Here is a 24,383-nt window from a genome sequence, read left to right as displayed (position 1 = left end):
CAAATTCTATGCTCGTGTCATTGTTTAAAATCATTTTAGCTGTTGAAGATAATTTTTAATTTCATGTTAAAAATATTGAAGAAATAAATTATAATCTTACCTGTATTGTTTATTTAAATATTTTCAGTAAACATGAAAAATAAGCATTCAAAAAAAGCCTTGGTTTTCTGAGATCTGTCGGCCATTTACCAAAACCAAAAAAAGGAAATATTCTGACAATATAATATTCTGAGTGACAAAGCTGCTAGATGTAATGAACTTTCTGAGTTTAGTATGACCACTATAATATCAAGGTTTGCATAGTTGAATAAGGCCAAAACTAAACATTAAAGCTGTAAAAGCATAGATGCTCATATTGCAATGGCTTTTGTTGAGGGACTGTTTAAGCTTGTGAAATATAAATCAAAATTTCCTGACAGCAATGTTATCCAAGGTTGCCTCATCGATTACTTTTTATCTCACTGTGACTACTTTTTAATACAATTTTTTACAATGACTTAAATGTGTTAAACTCTCATTACATGGCACTGATACTTAATAAGCCAATGTTCCTTCAATTATTCTGGCACACGTAGCACTTTGATGAGATTATCTTTTCTGTATTTTCTCATCGCTCTATGACCCATAAATGCTGATATGTGTCACAATGAATTTAGCAACTTCGCACTCACAATAAAAACAGTAATGCAAAGATTAAAATATACTCTCTATGTTCTGAATTGCACTTTTAACGTACGAGCGATTATATATAAAACATATTCTGTATTGATCCACTGGGTCAATTCAATGCAAGCGATGGAACAAGAGGGTCGTACACTATGTCATTATGACGGAAATCTGGGTCAATTTGACAGTTTATAGCAGCAAGACTGCAACAAACTTTAAATGACAGAAAATCAATATTTCCATTCTGCTGCCATCACTCCAGAACATCATCTCCAGGGTTTGAGTTTGAACAAATGTTAACACTATTGCGCGTGACTTTACATATAAATGAACGTCTGTTAGATTCAAGCTGTCTTGTAAGACATTCCTGTGCTGACTGGATGAATGCATATTGGGCAATCTCCATGGGCATCATACCCACCAGAGGTTCACGCCGCCTCAGCCGACTAACTTCTGGTTAAGCCCTTTGATCACTTGAACGGAGATAAAATAATTCAATTATGCAGCTCTTCTAGACTTAACAAACATTCACAGGATTGTGATGCTCAAAACAATTTATCCCCCGTTTTACAGCTGCAAAAGCAGCAACAGAGCGAGCTACGGCGGAGTCTATTACGTGGGCATGTGTCAACAGTGTTTTTGTACTCGCTCTCACTGGCAGAAGGGGGAGACAAAAGTTCGGCATGAAGTTTGATCACTCAAAAAACAAATGCATGTGTGTGATGGTTCGATTTTTGAATTCAGAGTTAAAAATGACATCTCCCCCGAGCAAAGGCAACACCTGGACTGTGACTGATGGGAGAACTTTAAGGGTGAGAATCATTTGTATAACACTTCACCTGTCAATCATTACGCATCATTAATTGTGTCTTTTTTTGTCAGCTATTTTGTCACTCACTCTCTGGTTGCTATCATAATATGCAAAATGGGATCTAGAAACAGGCAAAGGTGCTGAGGAGTACTTGGCAAACATCCCCATGGGTGCAGTGTACCAGTACGACAGAGCTGATGCAAACAGAAAACCTGGATGATTCATGGCTCCTATAGGAGCTAGCATTAGAGAACAACTGTAGAGGGATATTCAAGATATTCCATTAAAGAGCAGTGCCTATGAAATAATTTGTTGTGTAACATTTCTTTCCATTTCTAATGATCCAGCAAATTTGATCTCTGAGAATCTGTGTTCTGGCTTTGTTGGTGGCATAATTTATCCCACTCATCATCTGAACACAATAGATGGATGGATAGCAGACTGGACGGCTACAAAAACTCATCATTAAAAAAGAAATGCAATAAATAAATAAATAAAGTGAGCGATTATTCACATTGGCACAGTAATAAAAAGAATTACCTGCTGTGAGAGAAATGATGATAAACAGTGATGAGTTTATGGATGGTCCCAAAGGAAATGAAGAGAGGAAAATATTGTTTCTTCTGCCTATGACTGAATAGCTAAACTTACCTGGTGAATGAGGTGGAGGGGTACACATGAGTACCACACCTTGGCCTTCGCGCACCGAAACCCCACCTCGGGTCTTCGTACTGAAAGCACCAAGATCTAGAATAACAAGCAAAGATGATCTTTTTTTTTTTTTTTTAGCAATAAATGGGAAATAACTTGAATTTTCACTTGTTTGCATAAACATAAAGCTTTCAGCCACTGTGTGATTAGTGTTGGTAATGTGGGGATAAAAAACGGAAAATCTGCAGCCTGAGAATTGAGTTTTTTTACATGAGAATTCACTTAACCAATTTTTGTAATTGCTGATTATTTTTCTGTCCATGTACTACCTGATTAAGAGACTATATTTGACGCTTTTAAGCTAACCGAAACAAAGGTTAAGCAATGGTTGAGGTTAAGCAAATAAAAGTATTTGGACTTACATGCCCATTAACAACTCATAGCAGCTGTATATGGCATTCTACCACCTGCATTTACACTAAATGCATTGGATTTAAATCATGTTCTGCAGAAATGTCCAATATGAGCGTAAGTAGGGAAGACTGGACCTAAACAGGAGGACAGGAAAACCCTTGAAGTCGCGAAAATTATACTGCAGATACAAGGAGCTCCTGTCTTGCAACTTCAAAATAACAATCACTGTTGAGACTTTAACACAAGAATCACTGCAGACTTGATTAGGCTTAGATGTTTTCTCAGTTATCATGTGTCGATTTGTCATGCTGTTTGGAACAATCAGTCACTTTACAATATTAGTTTGAATGTACAAGTTGTTTCTCTTCTCGCAGATCAAAACAGGTTTAATCTGAAATCTCACAAGTGCAACCATTGGAACCTAGAACTGCCCGTTTAATTTGTTTTTGAAGCAATGACAGGCTGCTGACCCAAGGTGGGTCTTTACTTCTCCACCACTTTCATTTCATCACTTTGATGGGCAGTATTTACCATTACCCTGGAACTATTGGAAAATGATGTCTCCAAGTGACTTATGAAACCTGTATTTCTGGCAAATTTAATAATGATTGGAGTTTGTGGCATTCATTTTAGAATGTACCATGCAGGGCAATTCAAAAATTTTCAAAGCACCAATGTGGTCTCTTTCCCATTTCCTCCTCATTAAAGCACTGAGGGAGCGCAACATGATCCCCACTGACTCACTGTGAAAAATAAACTAAAAGACAAATACAAAAATAAATAAATATATGATTAAAAAAAAAGGGGTAGGTGAAATATGTGGAAAACTAACAGAAGAGTAGATATTTCATGTAGTATGCTGCACCTTCTGAGCCGGTCGGGTACCCTGTCATACAACCTGGATTTGCAAGCTTTCAATCCATACCACAAATCAATTTGCCATGCCCACCATTTCCTCTGCTTTACAACAAGCCAGGCTGAACCTATAGTTCAGTTTATCAGCTTCAGACAGTGAGCAATGACAGCGCAACAATACACACAGCTAGGAAGTCTTGACCGCAGATGACTATGGATAACTTATCTTGGTGCACAATGTTGTTTAGAACTAACTATGATTTACTCAGCATTTTACCGATAACTGATTCCTCACATGCTGCACTGCTAATTCAACGTTAGATGCTTCCATTCAAACTGTGGGCTTTGAGTGTCTGTATTATAATGTGGTATTATGATGTTGGCTGTATTGCCATTTTTGTTGTTAAACTAAGCTATCCTCGGCCCCATCGTCTTGGCCCATTGGATAGGTTGGATTGGTGTTGATTTATTTGTGTAACAAAGTGCCACCAGTGCATGGATGCGAAGCAAATGATTGTCACCATCGTCACTACTGATTCACCAGCAGCTGTCACCACCCCATCTTTTTTGTGAGTGCAGCTTCCCTCTACCTCTTTGTCCTTCTTAACTCCATCAGAAATCATGTGTTATCTTTGATCAATGTCTTTAATTAGTAAATAGACAACAAGTAATCTGCATAGATTTTTCATCAGATGATAAACAGGGTGAGTAATAAGGGAGTAAATAACACGGATACAAGTACAACAAGAGTAATTACTGACCTACAGCATGACTCTTGTACTTGGCAGCAACCAGATGCGAGTACGTGTGTTTCTGTAGATAAACCCTTCTCTTTCAATTATTCTGCCAGCCTATATAATGTGGAAACAAGTCTTTCTAGACAGCTTGGCTAATTTAATAAATATTAAATGTGATTTCCTCTTTTATGAATTTCGGTTTTGCTATTTTAGAAAACTGTGACAGCATTATAACAATTCAGCCTGCAGTACAGTATATACAGTTTAAAAGCTTTATTCCACTTGTTGTTGAAAACACCCTGTAATGGGGGAACATCTCCAGGCACACGGGGAATTATTCATTTGACATTTCAGGCCGCAGCAACAACACTGGTTATGAGAGAGAAATCAGAGAGCCACCTACATAGATGTGCAGTACTTTGTCTTGTAGTATCGTCTTGTGGGAAGTGCAATATACAGTGGGTACGGAAAGTATTCAGACCCCTTTACATTTTTCACTCTTTGTTTCATTGCAGCCATTTGCTAAAATCAAAAAAGTTCATTTTATTTCTCATTAATGTACACTAAGCACCCCATCTTGACAGAAAAAACAGAAATGTAGAAATTTGTGCAAATTTATTAAAAAAAAAGAAAAACTGCAATATCACATGGTCATAAGTATTCAGACCCTTTGCTGTGACACTCATATTTAACTCACATGCTGTCCATTTCTTCTGATCCTCCTTGAGATGGTTCTACTCCTTCATTGGAGTCCAGCTGTGTTTAATTAAACTGATTGGACTTGATTAGGAAAGGCACACACCTGTCTATATAAGACCTTACAGCTCACAGTGCATGTCAGAGCAAATGAGAATCATGAGGTCGAAGGAACTGTCCAAGGAGCTCAGAGACAGAATTGTGGCAAGGCACAGATCTGGCCAAGGTTACAAAACAATTTCTGCAGCACTCAAGGTTCCTAAGAGCACAGTGGCCTCCATAATCCTTAAATGGAAGAAGTTTGGGACGACCAGAACTCTTCCTAGACCTGGCCGTCCAACCAAACTGAGCAATCGTGGGAGAAGAGCCTTGGTGAGAGAGGTAAAGAAGAACCCAAAGATCACTGTGGCTGAGCTCCAGAGATGCAGTAGGGAGATGGGAGAAAGTTCCACAAAGTCAACTATCACTGCAGCCCTCCACCAGTCGGGGCTTTATGGCAGAGTGGCCCGACTGAAGCTTCTCCTCAGTGCAAGACATATGAAAGCCCGCATAGAGTTTGACAAAAAACACATGAAGGACTCCCAGACTATGAGAAATAAGATTCTCTGGTCTGATGAGACCAAGATTGAACGTTTTGGTGTTAATTCTAAGCGGCATGTGTGGAGAAAACCAGGCACTGCTCATCACCTGCCCAATACAATCCCAACAGTGAAACATGGTGGTGGCAGCATCATGCTATGGGGGTGTTTTTCAGCTGCAGGGACAGGACGACTGGTTGCAATTGAAGGAAAGATGAATGCGGCCAAGTACAGAGATATCCTGGAAGAAAACCTCTTCCAGAGTGCTCTGGACCTCAGACTGGGCCAAAGGTTCACCTTCCAACAAGACAATGACCCTAAGCACACAGCTAAAATAACAAAGGAGTGGCTTCGGAACAACTCTGTGACCATTCTTGACTGGCCCAGCCAGAGCCCTGACCTAAACCCAATTGAGCATCTCTGGAGAGACCTGAAAATGGCTGTCCACCAACGTTCACCATCCAACCTGACGGAACTGGAGAGGATCTGCAAGGAAGAATGGCAGAGGATCCCCAAATCCAGGTGTGAAAAGCTTGTTGCATCATTCCCAAGAAGACTCATGGCTGTACGAGCTCAAAAGGGTGCTTCTACTCAATACTGAGCAAAGGGTCTGAATACTTATGACCATGTGATATTTCAGTTTTTCTTTTTTAATAAATTTGCACAAATTTCTACATTTCAGTTTTTTTCTGTCAAGATGGGGTGCTGAGTGTACATTAATGAGAAATAAAATGAACTTTTTTGATTTTAGCAAATGGCTGCAATGAAACAAAGAGTGAAAAATGTAAAGGGGTCTGAATACTTTCCATACCCACTGTATATGCAATGACCACTTGGCAAGTAAAACATTTAGAAAATAAGCAAATAAAGGCTCAGCGGGTGTTTCCATCATGAAAAAACTCAGACATCACTGTAGGAAGCATTCATAAGTTATTGAACCAGGAGATGAGATTGAAATGGAATTCTAAACTGACCTATTATTTCCCCTTCCAAACTATAGCTATGTAAACAATTCAATATTAATGCCTTTTTAATAATGTAAAAACAGCATGGACATTAGAGCTTCCTCATAAATTACTCATCAACATATGTTCATATAAATGTTTAAAATCCAGAAATGCAGTGAGGAAATTTGCAGCAAGCACCAGAGCACGTGCTCAGTTTAAATTAGTTATTTCAGAGTGAGTATAAATTTGATCAATAAACATTAACTACTGATAATGTAGAATATATTTGAGTGGTGTGTGTGTGTGTGTGTGTGTGTGTGTGTGTGTGTGTGTGTGTGTGTGTGTGTGTGTGTGTGTGTGTGTGTGTGTTGATCTTCCAAAGCTCAATTCAAAGCATCCCGCTAATTTCATTACTACTGTACTGCTCGGAGTGGCTCGATACCTGAGCCTCAGCCAGACTCACGTCTGCAGAGAGAGAAGAACTCTTAAGGGAGAAAGATCAGAGGCCTCCTTTCTGCCTGCTGCCTTCAAAGTCACGGCTGAAAAGCAGCACAAGTGTGAGTTCAGCAGCTCAGAATTTCAAAACAAAAAGAGAGAAAAAAACAACAAGTACTGAAATATCTTTCGAACAGACTACATGACCAGCGGATTGAATATGGAGAGCCTTGACTGAACCTTTCCTCACACACTGTGGCAGGTGCACTCAAACTCTCCCCTGATTTCCTGCATGAAACAGGGCTGTGTTCAGGACGCCAGCTCAACATAGCAAGCCTCTGGGCTAGAGGGTAAAATGCAGTGCTGCACAGGCAAATCATTTCACTCTTTGTCCAACTCCACAAATTTCATTCAGGCCGGCCCAACTTGTCTGCCAGATACTGGGAGAAAGCAAAAATTTCAACATGAAAACTCAAAATGTTCTCTTAGGCACTACAATGATATTTGTGCCTTCATAAAGATGAGATAAGACTAAATACTGCAGGCACAGACACAAAATTGTAAAACTTGCACTAATATAACCGTAGCACAGTCTTAAGAATATTAAAGGCAAACTGAGCATTTATTGCTTAACAAATCAAAAGGAACACATTATTTTCATGTGTCCAATATAGTATAAAGCCACTGTCATGCCGTATAACATTTGGTCTATTAAGCTTTAGCATTTTGTTCAAGGTCCAAATCAAACTTTAATATGCAGGATGTATATAAAAATTGGAAATTTTGTTCAGGCCAAGTTGTAGAGACTAGAATTTAGCTCTCTCTGCTTAAAATTTTAGTACCTGAAGTTTGTAATTGGGAGAATAATGCCCCCCATCTAAAAGCAGATGCCTGCTGACTCTATGGGATATCTTAATGGACATTAACTGCACCACACGTCAAAAGCAGTCACTTCTAAATATCATTAAATTCATGATGGAAAGAATGGCTCCTATACTGCTTATGTGAACCAGGTAAAGCAATGAATACATGTGCCATTGCATGAAAATGTGCAGTGCCAATGAGAAAGGGGAAGAAAAAGTGGAGCTCCATGCTGAGTGATAAATACCCACCATTTGATATGCTGAAAGAGCAAGGAAGGGTTCCGCATTCAAATGTGTGCTGCAGGGCACCTTCCCCTTTGTTCTGACTAGCCTTTTGAAGGATCGCATTTTAAAGATATGTAGAGAATTTCACATTGATGCTGGTGAATATCTGCACTGCATAGAGCTAAAAAAAACAGTAACAAAAAAAAATGTCACTTCATGTGGTAAACAGCTACGGATAAAATAAAAAAAGACCTCTTTAAAGGCAGACATTCTGACTTATTGTTAATCATGGCTGCAACCCACTGAGAGGAGGTCCTGCTTTTGTGCGTGCTGGTTCACTGTCATGGCTTACTGGGACACTTAATGGAACTGAGCCATCATAAATACACCTGAGCTTTCCCTACAGTGACTAGTCAAAATGTATGCAATTAAAAGCTCTATTGGAGGAAAAAGAAAGTCCCGGGATGACAGGGTTTCTGCATACATGCTAAGTAAAGAGCCAGCAGCAACTACCGAGTGAGCTCTCATGTCAAGTTAAGCATATTTAAGAAGAAACCCGATATGGCAGCCTTACAGGATTTTACAAAATAGAATTATTTCTCGTTACATTTTTTTCAGAACAACAAAGTTGGTATTTCTATACCTGTAATTTATTAGCCCTGCTCCGCTGTGATTATAGTGTGGATACGCTGCTCGTATCACTCTTGTATCCATTCTGATGGGTGGACCAATCAGGGACCAGTGTCTGCGGTTAGGTACGATAACGCTGAAGTCGAGCATTTTTATTTTTTTCAAAAGGTAGTTGCAGCAGTGGCAGAGTGTCGGACACTTTTGGCTTAGCCCCAGATTTTCACGCAGGAAATTTGGGTCTGGTAACACCAGTCTAGTAGTATACAACAATATACTTAGATTGTACCGGATATCTGTAAACGGAAATTATTATACTTCCTATACGTACATTTTTTTTAAGAATGCAGTGTGTGTATCATTGATCAGAATTGCAAGAAAAAGTAATTATTGCTGCTTTTTTGATAATGGAATTTCAGCCAATAATAACATCTGATAAGTCCATTGCTGTGTACAATGGACACCACATGAAGCCGTTCTGCGGGGTGATTTTTGCTCTCTCTCTCTCGCTCTTCTGCTCTGCTCTGAATGTCGCTGCCTGTTTACGAGGGATTTCACTCACATATGGCTAAAACACTGAAATGGACTTGAGGTTCTATTTCAGCTTTATAGTGTATTATTCGGGTTAGAGAGGGCAATGCCGGTTACCACCAAACCCAGAAAAATGCACCAGTAAGAGGGACATTACAACCAACTCATCAAACATGACACTCCTCCTGCAGTCGACCTACTGATCCCTGATCACTTTTACACGTAAACAAGCTACAAAGAAACACAGTTATAAAGTTGAGCTACTTCAGTTGAGATGACTGAGCTGTGTCTCTTAAACTTGGTTGAATTCTAGGAGATCAGTCATCCTTTTTCATCCAACGGTACCTGTAGAGCTCTGTCTGTTCAAATCTGCAACACAAAGAGGATGACAGACAGGACGAATGATGCAGAAAGGATGTTGGCCAGTTTCCTGTAAAATATTTCCTTTCCCAACCGTGAGGATGAAAGGTTTCGGGTAACCATTAATTAGCACAACCGTATGTGCAGTTAGTCTAATGAGTCTTGTAGTCTATATGTGCTTTTCAATAAGGACAATTGTTTGTTATCGTATCGCCACGGTATATATGTAATTAGCTGTTAATGTTATCAACATGAAATAATTGTTTGTTTCTTTACCTGAAACAATAATGGTGTTTGCTACCACGAGACAAAGAATCAATTCTCCCACATGGACATTATTGACCGCTTTTTCAGATGGCAGAACAGCAACAGTTGCGAGAGGTGAAAAGGTGGATTTGTTGCCAACTCATTAGTATAACTGAAATAGTCAAACAATTTCTCACTGAGTGATGTTGTAGGGCTCCAAACCACTGAACATTTACTACTGTACTATAAGGAAATGATGTGATTTGAGAAAAAGAGTCAAATACTAATGATCGGCAATTACAGGCAATTTATTTCCACTGTAGCACATTGAAACTGGCGCTGGCTATCTGAGCTGTCACGCCTCCAACTACATGCTGACTGACCTGTCTGTTATAGAAACTAGAAAATCCATTTTTCTGCAAAGGTGGCTTGGGTGAAGCTGATGTGTGACAAGGGGCCATCTTCTTAACTGAAACACCTGCCAGTCAAACGAACATGACCCCAAACACGCCAACTGCTTGATCCATAACATGCTTTGGGACTTCTGAAAAGCAAACACTGGAAGAACTGCAAGCAGCTAACTGAAATAGCTGGATTCATACCTGCATATACATATTAGAGGTGCCACGATATACCAGACTGACGATGACTGTAAGCACATACAACAATACTGATAATGGTTTACACTCCAAGACAGAAGGTGGCAAAATTGCTCCCTTGTGACAGCTGTCAGTCGCCATGTAGCTAATAAAAAGGAAGACTCTGAAAAACAAGATTTATTATGACCAATGGTCCAGAGGCATTAGTGTAATTCTATTAGATATGGGGTGAGACAATATGGCGCTCTCTAGCCTTGCTTGATTAATTTGGATCGACCATCTGCTTATTTTTGCTTCCGCAAAAGTTGAAAGGCTCTCTTTCTTTCTGCAGCCTCGTATGTTTCTTCAGCTGACATTTTGCTGCACCGTGCCTCCGTGCAATATTTCTCTTGGACCCCTCCCCTCATCCCAAACACCCCTCACATATCATATATCCCGGACAAAGTAGCATTTCCCAGCTTGCCTTCTTCCTTTGTTACTTTTGAGAACAAATCAACCAAATTAAATGGATAGGTAGAAATGTTTTTTTTTTTTTTTTAATTAAATTGAATAATTTTTTATTAAAACAGTTTTGGAATACTTCAATAAAAGGTAACAAAGATAAATAAAATAGGCTGGCTCAAAAAGATTAGGCCACAAGGTGGGAAGGTAGTATATGCAGCTATAACAATGATAGCTTGATTGCCAACTATAAACTGATCTTTTTGAGCTGACCAAATCAGATAAGAAATGGATTATTGATCCATCTTTAATTAAATTTAGTCGATCACATACAAATTGAATTTTACATTATAAGTTGCTGTCGCACGTAATTTTCATTAATTTTATAGTGAACATTAATCTGTTTGAAGGTGCAACATCATCACCTAATAGCAACTCAGATAAAATAGGGTTATCATTTTTTGGTTTAAATGTTTAATATATATCATTATAATATGGCAATTGTTCATTGTTTTGGCCATCATAATCATGCCGTGAACATCTAATACATATCTAGACTTTAATGTAGAAAGAAAAAATAACTGATATGATTTTTAAAAGATGGCATTGGTGATGATTTCCATTTCAGCACATTCAGCTAATACCACATAATCATTATTGTGATACTTGGGTACTCGTGCTGCTCGCAGTCACTTTTCAATGTGATGTCATTCTGTATAAGAATTAGGTTTGAACTGTAATCATTTGAATACAGTAAATGTTAAAATAACTAATGCTGAGATACTTTAGTCATCTTAGTCTCAAAGATCAAGTAGTAAAAATCAAACATCACTGAAATGCATGATAAACAAGGAGCATTGCAAAACACTGCATTATTTCTTTAGAACACAATGTCGACAAAACACCAGAAAAAGAGAATCGTGCATATTGTTTCTATGAAGTTGATGGATAATTCACTGTCAAGCCAATGCACAATATTTACGCAAAAAGAAATGAGTGCCTGAATGCTCACTTTCAGGCAAGTTCACTTTTTCAGTGGAAAAAAAAAAGAAAGAAAAAAGGCTCAAGTTCAATTTTTTACATACTTATCTCACCCTTAAGTGGAGAGAGGAGGAGGAAAAGCTCTGGGCAGTTGAGAGGACAGATGAGGGTACATGTTGAAGTGCAGCCTGTGTGCCTCAAACTAGCAACACTTTTTTTAAGCTTGTGTCTGTGCTTCACCATCTGGTCATTTCAGCCTGCCAGTGCAGTCTGGCTAATATTTAAATTGGGACCGTCTTCCTTTAATTTGTATTCACTTGTTTGATCATACTGATATATATGAAACCTTATGAAGGAAAAAAAAAAAAAGAAAAGCTTTGGTTCTGCAGTGCATCCACTTTTCCTTCTCTACATAGTTTCAGGCTAATCTAGACATTTGTTACCAAAGTAATTCTGTAAAAACTGTAAGTACCCATAAAAACACATGAGACCATTTTCTTTCTAGCAATAACTCAGTGACTAAGAACAGTAAGTTCCCTGTGGACATGCCAATAAGGCTATAATGGTCATTGCTCCAGAAACTGTAGAGTATACCAACAATGCATTTTCCTCTGGGCTCTGGGACCGCTGCTCTTTCTGCGTGTGCAGCCTTAACCAGTGATGATGTTTTGGAGGTAGTCCAGGGGATTACTGAGGGAAGAAATGTGCTTTTTGCTTCCATTTACCACTGAGACACAGAATTTGAGGGTACATACCCTCTTAGTAGTGCAACTAAGCAGTATCAGACAGAGCCTGTGGGAATGTTATTCAGCAGCAAAACCTTACTGTCATCAGCGTATGTTTATTTACCCCTGGAACCAAACAGGTTTATTTTGACTAAGAGAGATAAAGAGCTTAAAATGAATTATTTGCCAAGCTGTCCACCCACTTGTCTAACAAAATAAAATGTGAATTTGTTTAACAGATACACACAGCTTGATGGTACTTTATAGATTATATCAAACATGTAATAGACCTTTTGTAGGTAGAACTGTATGGAAGATGGTGGAATGAATAAAAAATAAAAGTCTACTCACATGCAAACTGTAATAGAGCATCTCGACTTAGGACGGTCCCAAAACTGTTCTCTGCTTTACACTGGTACTTTCCATAGTCAGTGGTCTCACTTGCATTGGTAATAATTAAGTTTCCATCAACGAAGCTGTAGCGGTAATCTGCCTCTGAATCTACTTCTGTCCCATTGACGTACCACCTGAAAAAACAGAAGAAGAATAGGGGACTTTACTATATTTATGATTAATAACAAGCTCATGAGGTGTGAATGCCGAATTGCAATTAGGAGACAGACAAATATATGTCACACCTGTATGTGGGTAGCGGATTGCCCCGTGCCTCACAATGCATCACCACTTTCTTTTCATCAGAATCCAAAGGAAAAATAACATCATCTGGCTCCTGGATAAAAGCCGGCCCAAACTCTTCACTCTCTGTGAGGAAACAAAAAGAGAGAAAAAAAAACAAGGATGACTGCAATTATCACAACAGGAGCACCACACCATTTCCCCATCTAATTACCTTTTCAATTATTCCCCACAAAAGATGCACAGCTTTATTGTGATGGAATTATAAACAACAAAACAAACTGTAACAAAAACTAGCAAGGCACTCTGCAGAAGACAAAAAAATGTTTTCATGGGAAATAACAGATACTGTATATTGTAAAACTGGTTGCTCATCACCAGGTAGTAATTCTAGTAATCCTTAAAGCAAGAGTCCAAAATGTGTTGACAGTAAGGAAACCTGGGGGCTGCTATCCCTCCAGAGATGATATCACAACTTCTTCAGTTAGAAACAATTCTTTGAGATCATACAATTAATCTGGTTGGCTGTGATTCACATGTTAAAAAATAACTGTTTGAAAAAGTTGCAGCTTTCGGTTCTACCCTAAAGCTATCATCCAATTACTTTTACACCTTTTGTACCTACTGCTGTTTGGCTAAAGGGCAAACAGATTCAGGTGAGACAAGTGAGAGTTCTAACTTTGCAGTAATATTTCATTGCCAGCTTTATGTGTGAGTGCAGTGCAGGCAGTGTAGACGTGTTATCTCATCGCATCTCTTTTCCCACTCGGACCTGGAGTCACGTCTCATATTAAAGCACATATGTTCAAACCATTGTATCCCATTGTAAACAACTAAGTTATAGGAGTGATAACAGTACACTGTTGTTTTTGTCAACCTTTCTCAGACCTGTTTTCTGTCCTTTTACAGACTAATCTGATGAGCTGAGCACTGAACAGAAAACAGGCTTTTCTTCCTTTGTCATGAGAGGAAATGTTACAACGTAACCTTTCCTTCCTCGATCAGTACTCCAACATTGCTTACTGTCTTTGGAATAGTCTGTAGCAGGGCTCTAGTCTTAGAAAAGAAAAGAAAAGAAGCTCTGCAAGCAAAATTAAAAGAATAAAACAAGCAAATGACAAAAATGACCCTATCTGGACTGCAGATAGGTACATTCTGCGCAACAAATATTTGTGGTATGTAGCTCTTATTTTTGGACACTAGTATTGTATTACTCGAGTGCTATAAACAATTGAATATAAAAAGAAAGTAACATTCAATTTAAGTGAAAAGAAAAGCTGCTTCTGTTAGCACTCATGCTCCAGCCACATCACAGGCTGCTCCCCTCATGATATATAACACAAGTATAGAAATCGGACATTTGCTGATAGGTCATGTTTAGGCACAAGGTATAATCTGCCATCAAGTGTTTGTGTAAAATTTGCAAAAAGGAAAGCCTGTCACACTTTGGTTTTCATTGGGGCTTGAAAGGTGCAGCATACATGTGACACACATGGAAAATAGATTGCGACACATCAGGAGTTGGTAATAATATGGGCATGAAAAGTGGAGTGTTACCTGACCACTGGAGTTAGTGCCTCCATGAAATAGGCTTTAATGTGAAAGACCAAAATGAACTGAGTGAAAAATAAATCAAAGCTTTGGATTGTTTGTGACTATTAAATTTGTCTTGGGCGACACTGAGTCCAGGACGCAGCGACAGTGCCATACTAAAATAATGATAGGGGGTATATATATTTATATTTATATATATATATATATATTGGTGAAACATTTGAATGAGGAAAGGTGAGCTCTGGCATTAAAATGGCTAAATCTCCCTAAAAGGCTGAAAATAACCAGACACACCTGCCTTATTGCATGATCTAAATGTTCATCACAGCTGCCATTTTTAGTGTGTAAGTTGTTGTTGTTGTTCTTTCCTGCTATGACAGGGATTTTTAAAATGGTAACCCACAGATTAAGGGGGCCGCAAGGGGAGCAAAATATCCACAGAGATCGTCGGCCAATAACGGGTTTATACCGCAATTCTACATTCGGTGTGTCAAGACAACAACAACACTGAGGTAAATTGCACAGGACTGCACATTACATGAGAGATTACAAAAGCAAGTAGGTCCAAGGCTTGACTGAACACCTAAACAAATACAAATGTAATTAAAATAACAAATAAATTAAAGAATTGTAAGAAAGATTTACAGACTGTCTAACAATAAATTCCTCATTTTACCAATGGCACACAGTCAGAGGGAGTGATATACTACGCCGCAAATAATTCAATGCAAGAATAAAATGGGGTCCTTTGAAAGCTTGAATCACACATGCATATGATATAAAAATCTGAAAAAAGTTTTATTGAATAGTATGACTACACCTAAGCCCAACTGTTTCTTGATCTCAGGTGCGCCTGTTGAGAATTTCAAAAGCCTCTAATGTAAAATGTGACCCCTTCTTAACACCAACGTGCCCACATATCCATGTGTTTGCTGGTCTAATGTTTTCTGCTTGACAGTCCCTACTACTATTCTCTTCTGTTGCTTCAGAGTACTCTGCTCTTTGATCCAGCCTTCTGTTAACACTGAAGTGACGCACTTAGTGTAGAAGGTTTTCCAGGTATGTTGAATTTTAGCATTTCAAACTACACAAAAGGCAGCCAAACTGTATGTTCTCCAAAGGACTTGTTTTCTCTATGAGTTTATATAAATTGTAAACTTCAGTAAACAAAATACCATCTGTGTTTGCATGTGACAGCACAATACAGCAGCTGCATTACTTAAATAATGTAGACACGCATGCTGTTTGTTCAAACAGACATAATCAAACTGAACACTTAGATTTGTCTGGTGTTGTATTTGATCTGAGACACAAGGGAACAATGCAAGTCAGTCAATCTTGAGTGCTTGTCACTATTTAGGAATGATCTAATGACAAAATGTTGGTGGTGTTATTCTCGAGGTATAAATATATAATCTTACCAACCCTCTGTCAGCTATTCACTGCTCTACAGGGAAATAAAAACCTTTTGAAGTAATGTCCTAATCACTGGAGGAAAATTAATCAATATTGAGTTGCAAACCTTGATGTACACATAAAACAAAGCAACTCGGTGCTTGTAGTGTTACTGGTTCTAAAAATAAAACCAAAGCACGCCACGTCTCTACTTTTAAACAGCCCTCTATTTGTCCATACGTACATACACTGAATAATATCAGTATGCTGCACCTGTTCTGCATAGCTTAAGGAGTGGGTCATGAAATATGATGAAATTTACTTTCTTTTTCAAACTAAACGTTAAGGTTTCTGGTTTTGAGTTTCATCTTAAAAAAACAAACCTGATCTAAATCAGAACATTATGATATTGCAAAGAACCACAGAGAACAGACATGCGTTCCACTTTAGCTCACACAAAGAAAAAATATGGGTTTGATTGGCACCTAAAGCACACACGTCATATTTTGCCGATATCATTGAATGTTTGCCAACATTGAAGACAATTTATCTTAAACATATTAATTACCGAGTTGTGTCCATCGATAATCTATTTTTGTGATCATCTAAAAACATTAAAGAGCTGGATGTAAAAGCCGACTTTAAGTCCTTAAGGACATATGGTCTGTGTTTAAGTGTGTTTCTGGAGAAAACACAAACACACACAAAGACATACAAGTAGTTTCAATCACTCAACTTCAAGCGCCACGGCCATCTGTCAGTCACAAAGCCAAAAAAGCAGTAGCCCCTTTACGCCATAGAACGTGCTTTACTTTTTGGCATTCATTTCATCCACTGACCATCAATCCGATACAATGGTATAATGGTCTTGTCACCACTGACAATGGAGAGGCATTACCCTCACCTTGGTTACAGATGCAAGTCATTTTATGGCTGAATAGTGATTATGCTGTCAGAATGTAAAAAGAGACACAAAGACAGGCAGAAAGGCCCAAAGAAAGAAAAAGATACAAAACCAGAATAAAAAAATAATAAAACAAAACAATAGAAAAACATTTAAAAAAAGAAAAAAAAAAGCAATACTTACTTTTATTTTCTGCCTGCTTTTAATGTGTCTAACGTCATTACTGCTATTGTGAGCTGATCCTGTTTGCCAATTCAGAAACTACTTTAGGCTTCCTTAAATCAAGTAGTCCAGATGCAACAAGCATTATGTGATTAATCATATATTAAAGCACCAATGTGTCATTACATCCTGTAGAATTATTCATTCTTTACAAGAGGACTGAAAGTGACTGGTATAAATTTATGACATCATGTTTTCATGCTGTGTTTGGGGTATTAAATCTTCCCTCATGACAAGCATATCTTTTATATTTACAGCTTCTACACTGACAGGCACACAGAGAGAGCTGGATATTGCCATGATCCCACTTCAATTTCACAAAGGGCATGACCCTGGTCACCTTAGACCATGCACAGTGATAATGGTTGGGAAGATTCATTTCCAGAACAAATGTAAACAGACAGGGAGCTTGCACGCATCAAGTGAGAGAAGAGATGGCTGAGTGCTGATGCAGAAGAGTGTCTTCACTCCAATCATGTCTGGAGGAGGTTAAACTCTGGAGGGTAACCCCTTCTGGTTGGGTTCGTTTCAGCAGGTGAGAACAGTGCCATCCAAAAATTCAGGTCTCAGTCATACATAATGTGACAAAAACAATCCAGTTGGTCAGGACTTATGATGCAATACAGCACTAATTATCCAATTGTGTCAAAATGTGCAGCAGTGTTCATTGTCCTTGGCTAAAGTTGCAGATTAAATCTTTGCAAGAAGACGTCTCTAAATTGCCTAATTAATGAGCTAATTCGCTCACATTTTCTTTTGTGGACAGTTTGTTAGTAAGTGTGAACTTTAACGAAACCAAAAGCAAAACTTTTCCATTTGGGTTTAGACAAGAGCAAACAAACGGTAGGTTTGACTGCACCATTAGTTTTACCTTCACTCCTGTAGTCCTCTGGAGAGCTGAGCAGACTCAGGGCTGACAGGGGGTGACTGGAGAAAGCAGACCAGTCAGGAGTCACAAGCTCACCGCCGTGGTGCTGTCGAGGTCTGCTCCGCGAGCTGAGCAATGACGAAGAGCTGTCTGGTTTCATTCGTAATACTGCTGCATATGATATAGGCCGTGCTGGGACAGCTCTGGCGAAGTCTGTGAAAAAGAGATGAAACAGCTAAGAGTTATATCATTTATAGTCCTGACATCAAGAGAACCAGAAGTCACGTTTGTAAAAACATGAAAAAAATATTTTTGCCACAATGGAGTTTCAGATAAATATATTGTATGCAATACTATAGAGAATAGCGCTATTCCCATGTCCCATTCTCCTCTCTTTACAACTGATGAGCTCAAATCTGGTTTCCATTCTCTGAGGAACAGAATAATTAGCAACAAAGTAATGTTTACAAAGCAGGAACACAAGACAGCAGAATATAGAGGAGTCATAATTTAGAAACAGGTCTGAGTAAAACAGATGGAAAAGCATCTTACGATCTATAAAAAATGCATTGCCGCATGGTATATGTGATAAAACATTTCTGAAAAGAAATTTAGCCGACAAGTTGTAGATTTGGAGCTTTGTGTGAGCTGAAATATATTCCTCTAAGTGCTAACATCCACTTAAGAGTAATCATTCCCTAAATCTCCACCAACACACCTGTTAAAAAGGAGATAAATTGGCTGTAAATACGCTCATTTCTTTTGCGAAAACGTTTTTATTCTATTTCTTTAGAACAATTGTTGGAGTCTTTCCCATTTGGCTCTCATACAGTCAGAAGCATCTGCTGTATATCAGACAATACAAGAATTGCCTAAAAAGGTACCTATGATGCCTTAGGTGAAAACATGCAGTTCTTAAAATAAACCAGGGATATTCTGCATATTCTGGAGATCACTGTCATCAAAGTCTAAAAACTGAATAACATGGTTAAGTATAAAAGAACAGGAGAGAAAGAGCTTCCTTTAAAGGAAAATAGTCCATTGACGTTTAGAATAATATTCTCTCTGATAGAGTAAAACTATCATCAAGGCTGTCACTAGTCATTGCCGACATTATATTCTTCAAATTCATGAAATTCATTATGTCGTATATTGCGACAATGTGTTGTACTTTTATGATACCATAAATATAACGACTCAAGATGACACAACTAATTATTTTCACAACGACAGCTGGTCAACAGCACATAGTTTCCAAAGCAGCTGTACAACACAGTTAAAACATGGCTAATATTACTGACAATATAGAAACAATATTGTGCAGATATGATACTCAACAAAAATGAAAATGAAAAGTTAAGAAGTGTCAAGTTCAGGAAGAGTCTCATGAAAGTTCTGCAAAGTGGGGTGAGAGTGTTTTGCGCTACATGATAAAGTGCTATGAAAGAACTGAATAAAACAGAAATAATTATGTGTCTTTGGGGACTTGTCAGCAGCAAAAAAAAAAATACTGCTATCTACAAATTGAGAGCGGGCAATTACTGTTTTACATATTCTGTAGAGAAGCAGGATATGGAACTCCATTTAGAATTAAAGGTATTGTAAGTCTGAAAATAGAAAAAGCAAAGCAAATAGCAGTTGGTTGGTTAAATCATTTATCCTGCAAATAATCAGCTGAGCTGTGTTGTCAACCACATCCCCACTGCTGATGCCCACAACTTTGCCAAGCATTTCACTGCTGATTAAAAATGTGAAACCATATCAAATTGAGGTAGTAAGGCCGAATTTAACAATATATAAGATTACCAAACTCCTTTCTTCTTTTTAGATCCCATGTAGTATGACTGAGTCTCACTTGATGGTAAAATGTGGCTATATTAGCATAGCTTGTGATGTTTAATATTCATTTGACATGCGATACAAATTAAATCAAACTTTAAACAATGCTGAACGATGGTTTTTCTGGACCATTGGTTTTCTAACATGTAATTAGTATGCCGCCTGATGACATAAATGGTTTTATAGCTACCGAGGTGCAAGTTGAGCAGTTTACAGGCTGGCAACGTGACTCTGTAAGACTGATTCAGGGCAAAGATACCAGAAAAAAATTCTCCTCGGCTTTTTGGCTTCGCACAACGGCCCACTTATCATCACATTTGTCACAAAATTCAAGGAGATATCACATCATAATCTACAGATTATTTTCTATATGGGACCCAGCTGTCAGGAGCAGGCTGGACTTAAGACTGTTTGTTTCATACATGGATGTCCCTGACTGACAGCTGTGCTGTGACTGCGTCGGTGTGGTTGAGAAAAGCTGACAATGAAACAGTTTGTTACAGAATAGGTTGATCCTGTTAAAAGGTGACATCTGCACTGACTTTGCGTTGTGAAGGTTCCAAACTCTGTCTGAACAAATGACACATTTCTCTCACCAAACAGGAGATCTACATGGAATCATAACACATCATGTCAACACAAGTTTCTATACTTTCGGTCTGGCAAAAAAAATATAATATGAAATAAATGTATCAGGTTTCACGTGGCATTAATAATAACGAGTTATTATGAATGGGATTACACAGTATATGTATCATTCTGTTGAATCATAGCACCCGGAATCAAAATCAAATAATAAGGATACCTAGAGATTCCCTTAGATTCCCAAAGCAATACTGGGTAAGGGAAAGTCATTTTTAACAAAAAAAAAGAGCAGTGGACCAAATAAAAACTTGCAATAAACTACTGGGATTCAAGTCCTTCTTCTTACAGTGTTAAAGCAACCTTTTGTTGCCCATTCACACTCGGCCGGAAGCCAACATCACAGGACTGTTTATCACAGTGCAAAAGTGACTTACTCAATTGTGGAGACTAGACAACTTTTACATAATAATCAAAGTGCTTGAGTGACACTACAACTTTCTTCATTATAGAATTGGGCTGTCGCAAGGTTGTCACGGTTCTGATATACTCAGATACGATGCCATAATTCATGACTCTTGATGTCGTTAGAGAGGGTAAGTATTGTTGTGCTGGATAATACTCGATGTAGCTGGGTGTCTCTACAGTAATACAATGGCATGCAAGCAATAATTTGTGACACCAAGGTTGACTATAACTAAAGACAATGGGGATATTTGAATAGATGTATATATATATATTTCTCATTCAGTTGTTTACTCATAACTTGGCAGAAATATAAAAACAGCCCATTATTTCCATGTGTGTGACATAAATTTTGCAATAAATTGGCATGCTTTGGATCTCTATTTCATGAGTGTTTGCTTAGACATCTCCACTTGTTTCTGTCAGGGACTATAACAAGGTTGCAGGGATATTCTGTCATTAACAGCCTAAACATTTTGTATACTGCTCTGCCAAGGGGGAGTTACAAAGGTTTCAATCCTTTCCCTAGGAATACAACATTTCGGACAGGGGCCAAATCCTGACAAACAAAGCATAATAAAAAAAACTGTCTCTTTTGTTTGTTTGACTACTGAAGCCGACAGGCACTTGCTCTTGTCAGCTGCCACCTTCATCTGATAAAAGCAATGACCCTTGCAGATCCCACTGATCCCTATCTTTCAAGAGTACAAAATCAGAAGCACTCATTGTTGTTGAAAGAGCTGCACCTGCCGCATTTGCCATTGGTGATCGTTTCAGGTCTTAACACCACTTTCACGATAACATCAACAAAGGAGGCAACAGCCATTTTATATTTGAAGAAAGAACAAAAAGGCAAACGATCCTGTTGCCTTGTCCTTATTATCATAAGTATGTTTGACTATCAAGACTCTAGGTTTACATTATTGGATATCACCTTTCTATTACGCTGTATTAGTGTAGTTAATATGCAGTATGAGCAACGAAGGACACTTGCACGGCTTTGAAACAATGGACTTGCATAACATGCATACAGACCAACAAAAGAGGTGAAGGTGAGGCTAAAGGAGGATGACATGTTTCGAGCCATAAGAGGTGAGACCTGGGGAAAAACTGAAAACTCATTTACTTCTACGAGGTCATTGGTTTGACACTGCACAGGAGACAATGTCTTGTGAGGATTTGTCTGTAGTCTCTGGACTGTGGTGAGAAAAATTAATTAGAATAACGTACAGTAAGTAGGTGAGACGCTCATGGGGGCTCAAGTAGACGGACATGATTAGCCATGGCCTGTAAGATTAATGAAGACCTTCACAGGGAGATTATATTGACTGAAGCTGATTATGCTTGAGACCATTTATTCAGCGGAATATCATTACTGATGGAACAATCCATACATCATATGCAGCCTCACCTCTCCTCCTATCACAGTGGACTACTTACTACAATCCAGTCTTTTCCCTGATCCGTGGTGTACTGTGACAATTGTACGAGTTGATTCCACCTTGTCAGAGTAACACTGGAACCGCACACTGCTGTGGTATTAATGTGTCGAGCCTGCTAATGGGACGTGTAGGAGTCTCTATCCGGCAGGTCTAGTATTACATTTTTTTTGTATTATTTACAATCTTCATTAGATTATAATCCTAAAATTAAATGACACAAAATCATAGGTTATATAGGATTTTTGTATCCAACAGCGCAACAAACTTTTCCGACTGGTTTCAGGCTATGCGGCTCATGATAGCAGGAGCATTTCACAACGTCTGGCGGGAGCACACAGGCTCATTGTATGTGTTCTGAAAAGCCAAATCAAAAAAACTTGGGTACTGATTAGAGTGTTTTAGCATTTTACACAGGAAAGCGGCTTGACTGCCAAGACTTGCATGTTGTGTCCAACTTCTCGTTCTCACCGAAATCAACAATTACCTTTTTTTCAGTTGTGAGAAAAAGAGCCAGTTGGAGGAAGCCTATTAGGCCCTGATGGTGGGATCAAAAATAGGTTTTGCATTTCTTCCCTTCAGTAAAGTTTGATTGTCCAAAGTAAATGCAGGACTGTGACTTGTTTATTTCTGCCATTGAGCATGTCATTTGGGTCATTGGGATGTTGGGACAAATGCAGTTAACACTTATGGTGTGGAGGTGACTTTTTACCACAGCTCCATATATTAACATTTATTTTTCAAGGGATACAATCACAGCAATATATTCACTGCATGGCCCAGCTCTGTGTAGTGCATGCAAATAATCATGTTTCCCCGTACACAATCATATTTCTGGTGTGTGACTCTTTTGCCCTTGGTGAAAATTACTTCATGCATCACTTACACAGCACTACATATCTGTATTCCCTGCAACCCACTGTTAATATTGAGATACCTCAGAGTTAGCTGAATTACCATTCCACATTTAACAGTCCAAGCAACATTGTATTTCAATCAGTGGCGGGCTGGGGGGTAGAAAAAAAATGGCCTCAGATATCCTGCCTGCCCAACCCACTTTTAAACATGAGAGAAATCTAATTGTGCTGCCCTCTGTGCTTTTAGGTATTTTAATAGCTTTGGAATGAAAAGGAGTGGACAGGAGAGATGAGTACAGAGGGAAATAAAATAGAACGGAAGAACTATTGTCTACAAAGTGAGTATTTTCAGAATATTCAGGGAGAACAGTAGGTCAATAATCAATTACACAAACTATCATGCCAAAGGTATTATAATCGACAAAGGCAGCAGCACACCCCTGGGAATGGCTGCCCGTGGCTCCTGCTGCTGATAATATCGAAAACCAGTTTGAAGTGCAGCACTCTTACTCCGATGTGACATATTTCTGATAGTTGGAGTGCTGAAAGCCTACCCGGTTCTCAGCACTGTTCCAACCAAAGTGGAAAACCACTACTGTGTCCAACATTACTCAAATAATTGTTATATAAAATTAACTGCTGTTCTTTAAAAAAACAGAATCCACATACTTGTACACCCCATTCAATGAAAACCAAGTTTGAACTTGGTGAAAAGGTCCATGTTGTATATTTTATATGCTATAAGACATATCGTTAGCAGAATAAGCAGTCAACGTAATTACTGAGCTTTCTTTTTTCTATTAGGTATTAAAACTGCTTGATACATAATTTCCATGAACTGAGATGAGTTTTTAGAGGTTTAATCAATGCCAGGAGACGTATTTTAGCATCAACCCTCGGGGGAAATTTCCGGCTTTGACATCTTTAACATGTAAACTGTTTTTTCTATCATAGCTTGAAAAGTAATACCAGGATGGTATCAGCACTGTCTACTGAATGCAGAACACTAATTTGACTAATTTGTATCCAGCTACTGATAAGGCAATGCTCAGCGGTTAATGTGTGGATGGACGATGACAGGAAGTACAAGTTCCTTAAGGAGATCTGATAAGCATCCACTGAGAGTCCCTCTAAAATGAACATAAATGGACGAGATCAGTATTATATATATATATATATATATTTCTCCCAAAGCCGAGGGAAAGAAAGCAAACAAAAGTAGTCATTGCAGGCA

At 38.4% G+C, this 24,383-nt stretch overlaps 1 protein-coding gene across 12 annotated transcripts in view; it reads right to left on the bottom strand.

Annotated features, from left to right (window-relative positions):
• Nucleotides 1-24,383, bottom strand: part of cntn5 (contactin 5) — a 106,567-nt gene that overhangs the window by 42,829 nt on the left and 39,355 nt on the right. For all 12 annotated transcript variants that reach the window (XM_069716315.1, XM_069716313.1, XM_069716317.1 and 9 more), the window contains 4 exons: nt 17,971-18,180; nt 13,027-13,150; nt 12,740-12,915; nt 2,129-2,224 (listed from right to left, as the gene is read on the bottom strand). In XM_069716315.1, the coding sequence (XP_069572416.1) occupies nt 2,129-2,224; nt 12,740-12,915; nt 13,027-13,150; nt 17,971-18,180 (606 nt within the window). The remainder of the gene's footprint in view (nt 1-2,128; nt 2,225-12,739; nt 12,916-13,026; nt 13,151-17,970; nt 18,181-24,383) is intronic.

The sequence above is a fragment of the Brachyistius frenatus genome, unplaced genomic scaffold (genome assembly GCF_029030835.1).
Source record: "Brachyistius frenatus isolate BFR_SWC_R1_liver_20210118 unplaced genomic scaffold, ASM2903083v1 Contig_155, whole genome shotgun sequence".
Classification (NCBI taxonomy): Eukaryota; Metazoa; Chordata; class Actinopteri; family Embiotocidae; genus Brachyistius; species Brachyistius frenatus.
Note: the sequence above shows the minus strand (reverse complement) of the source record. Positions and strands in the feature narration are given on the sequence as shown.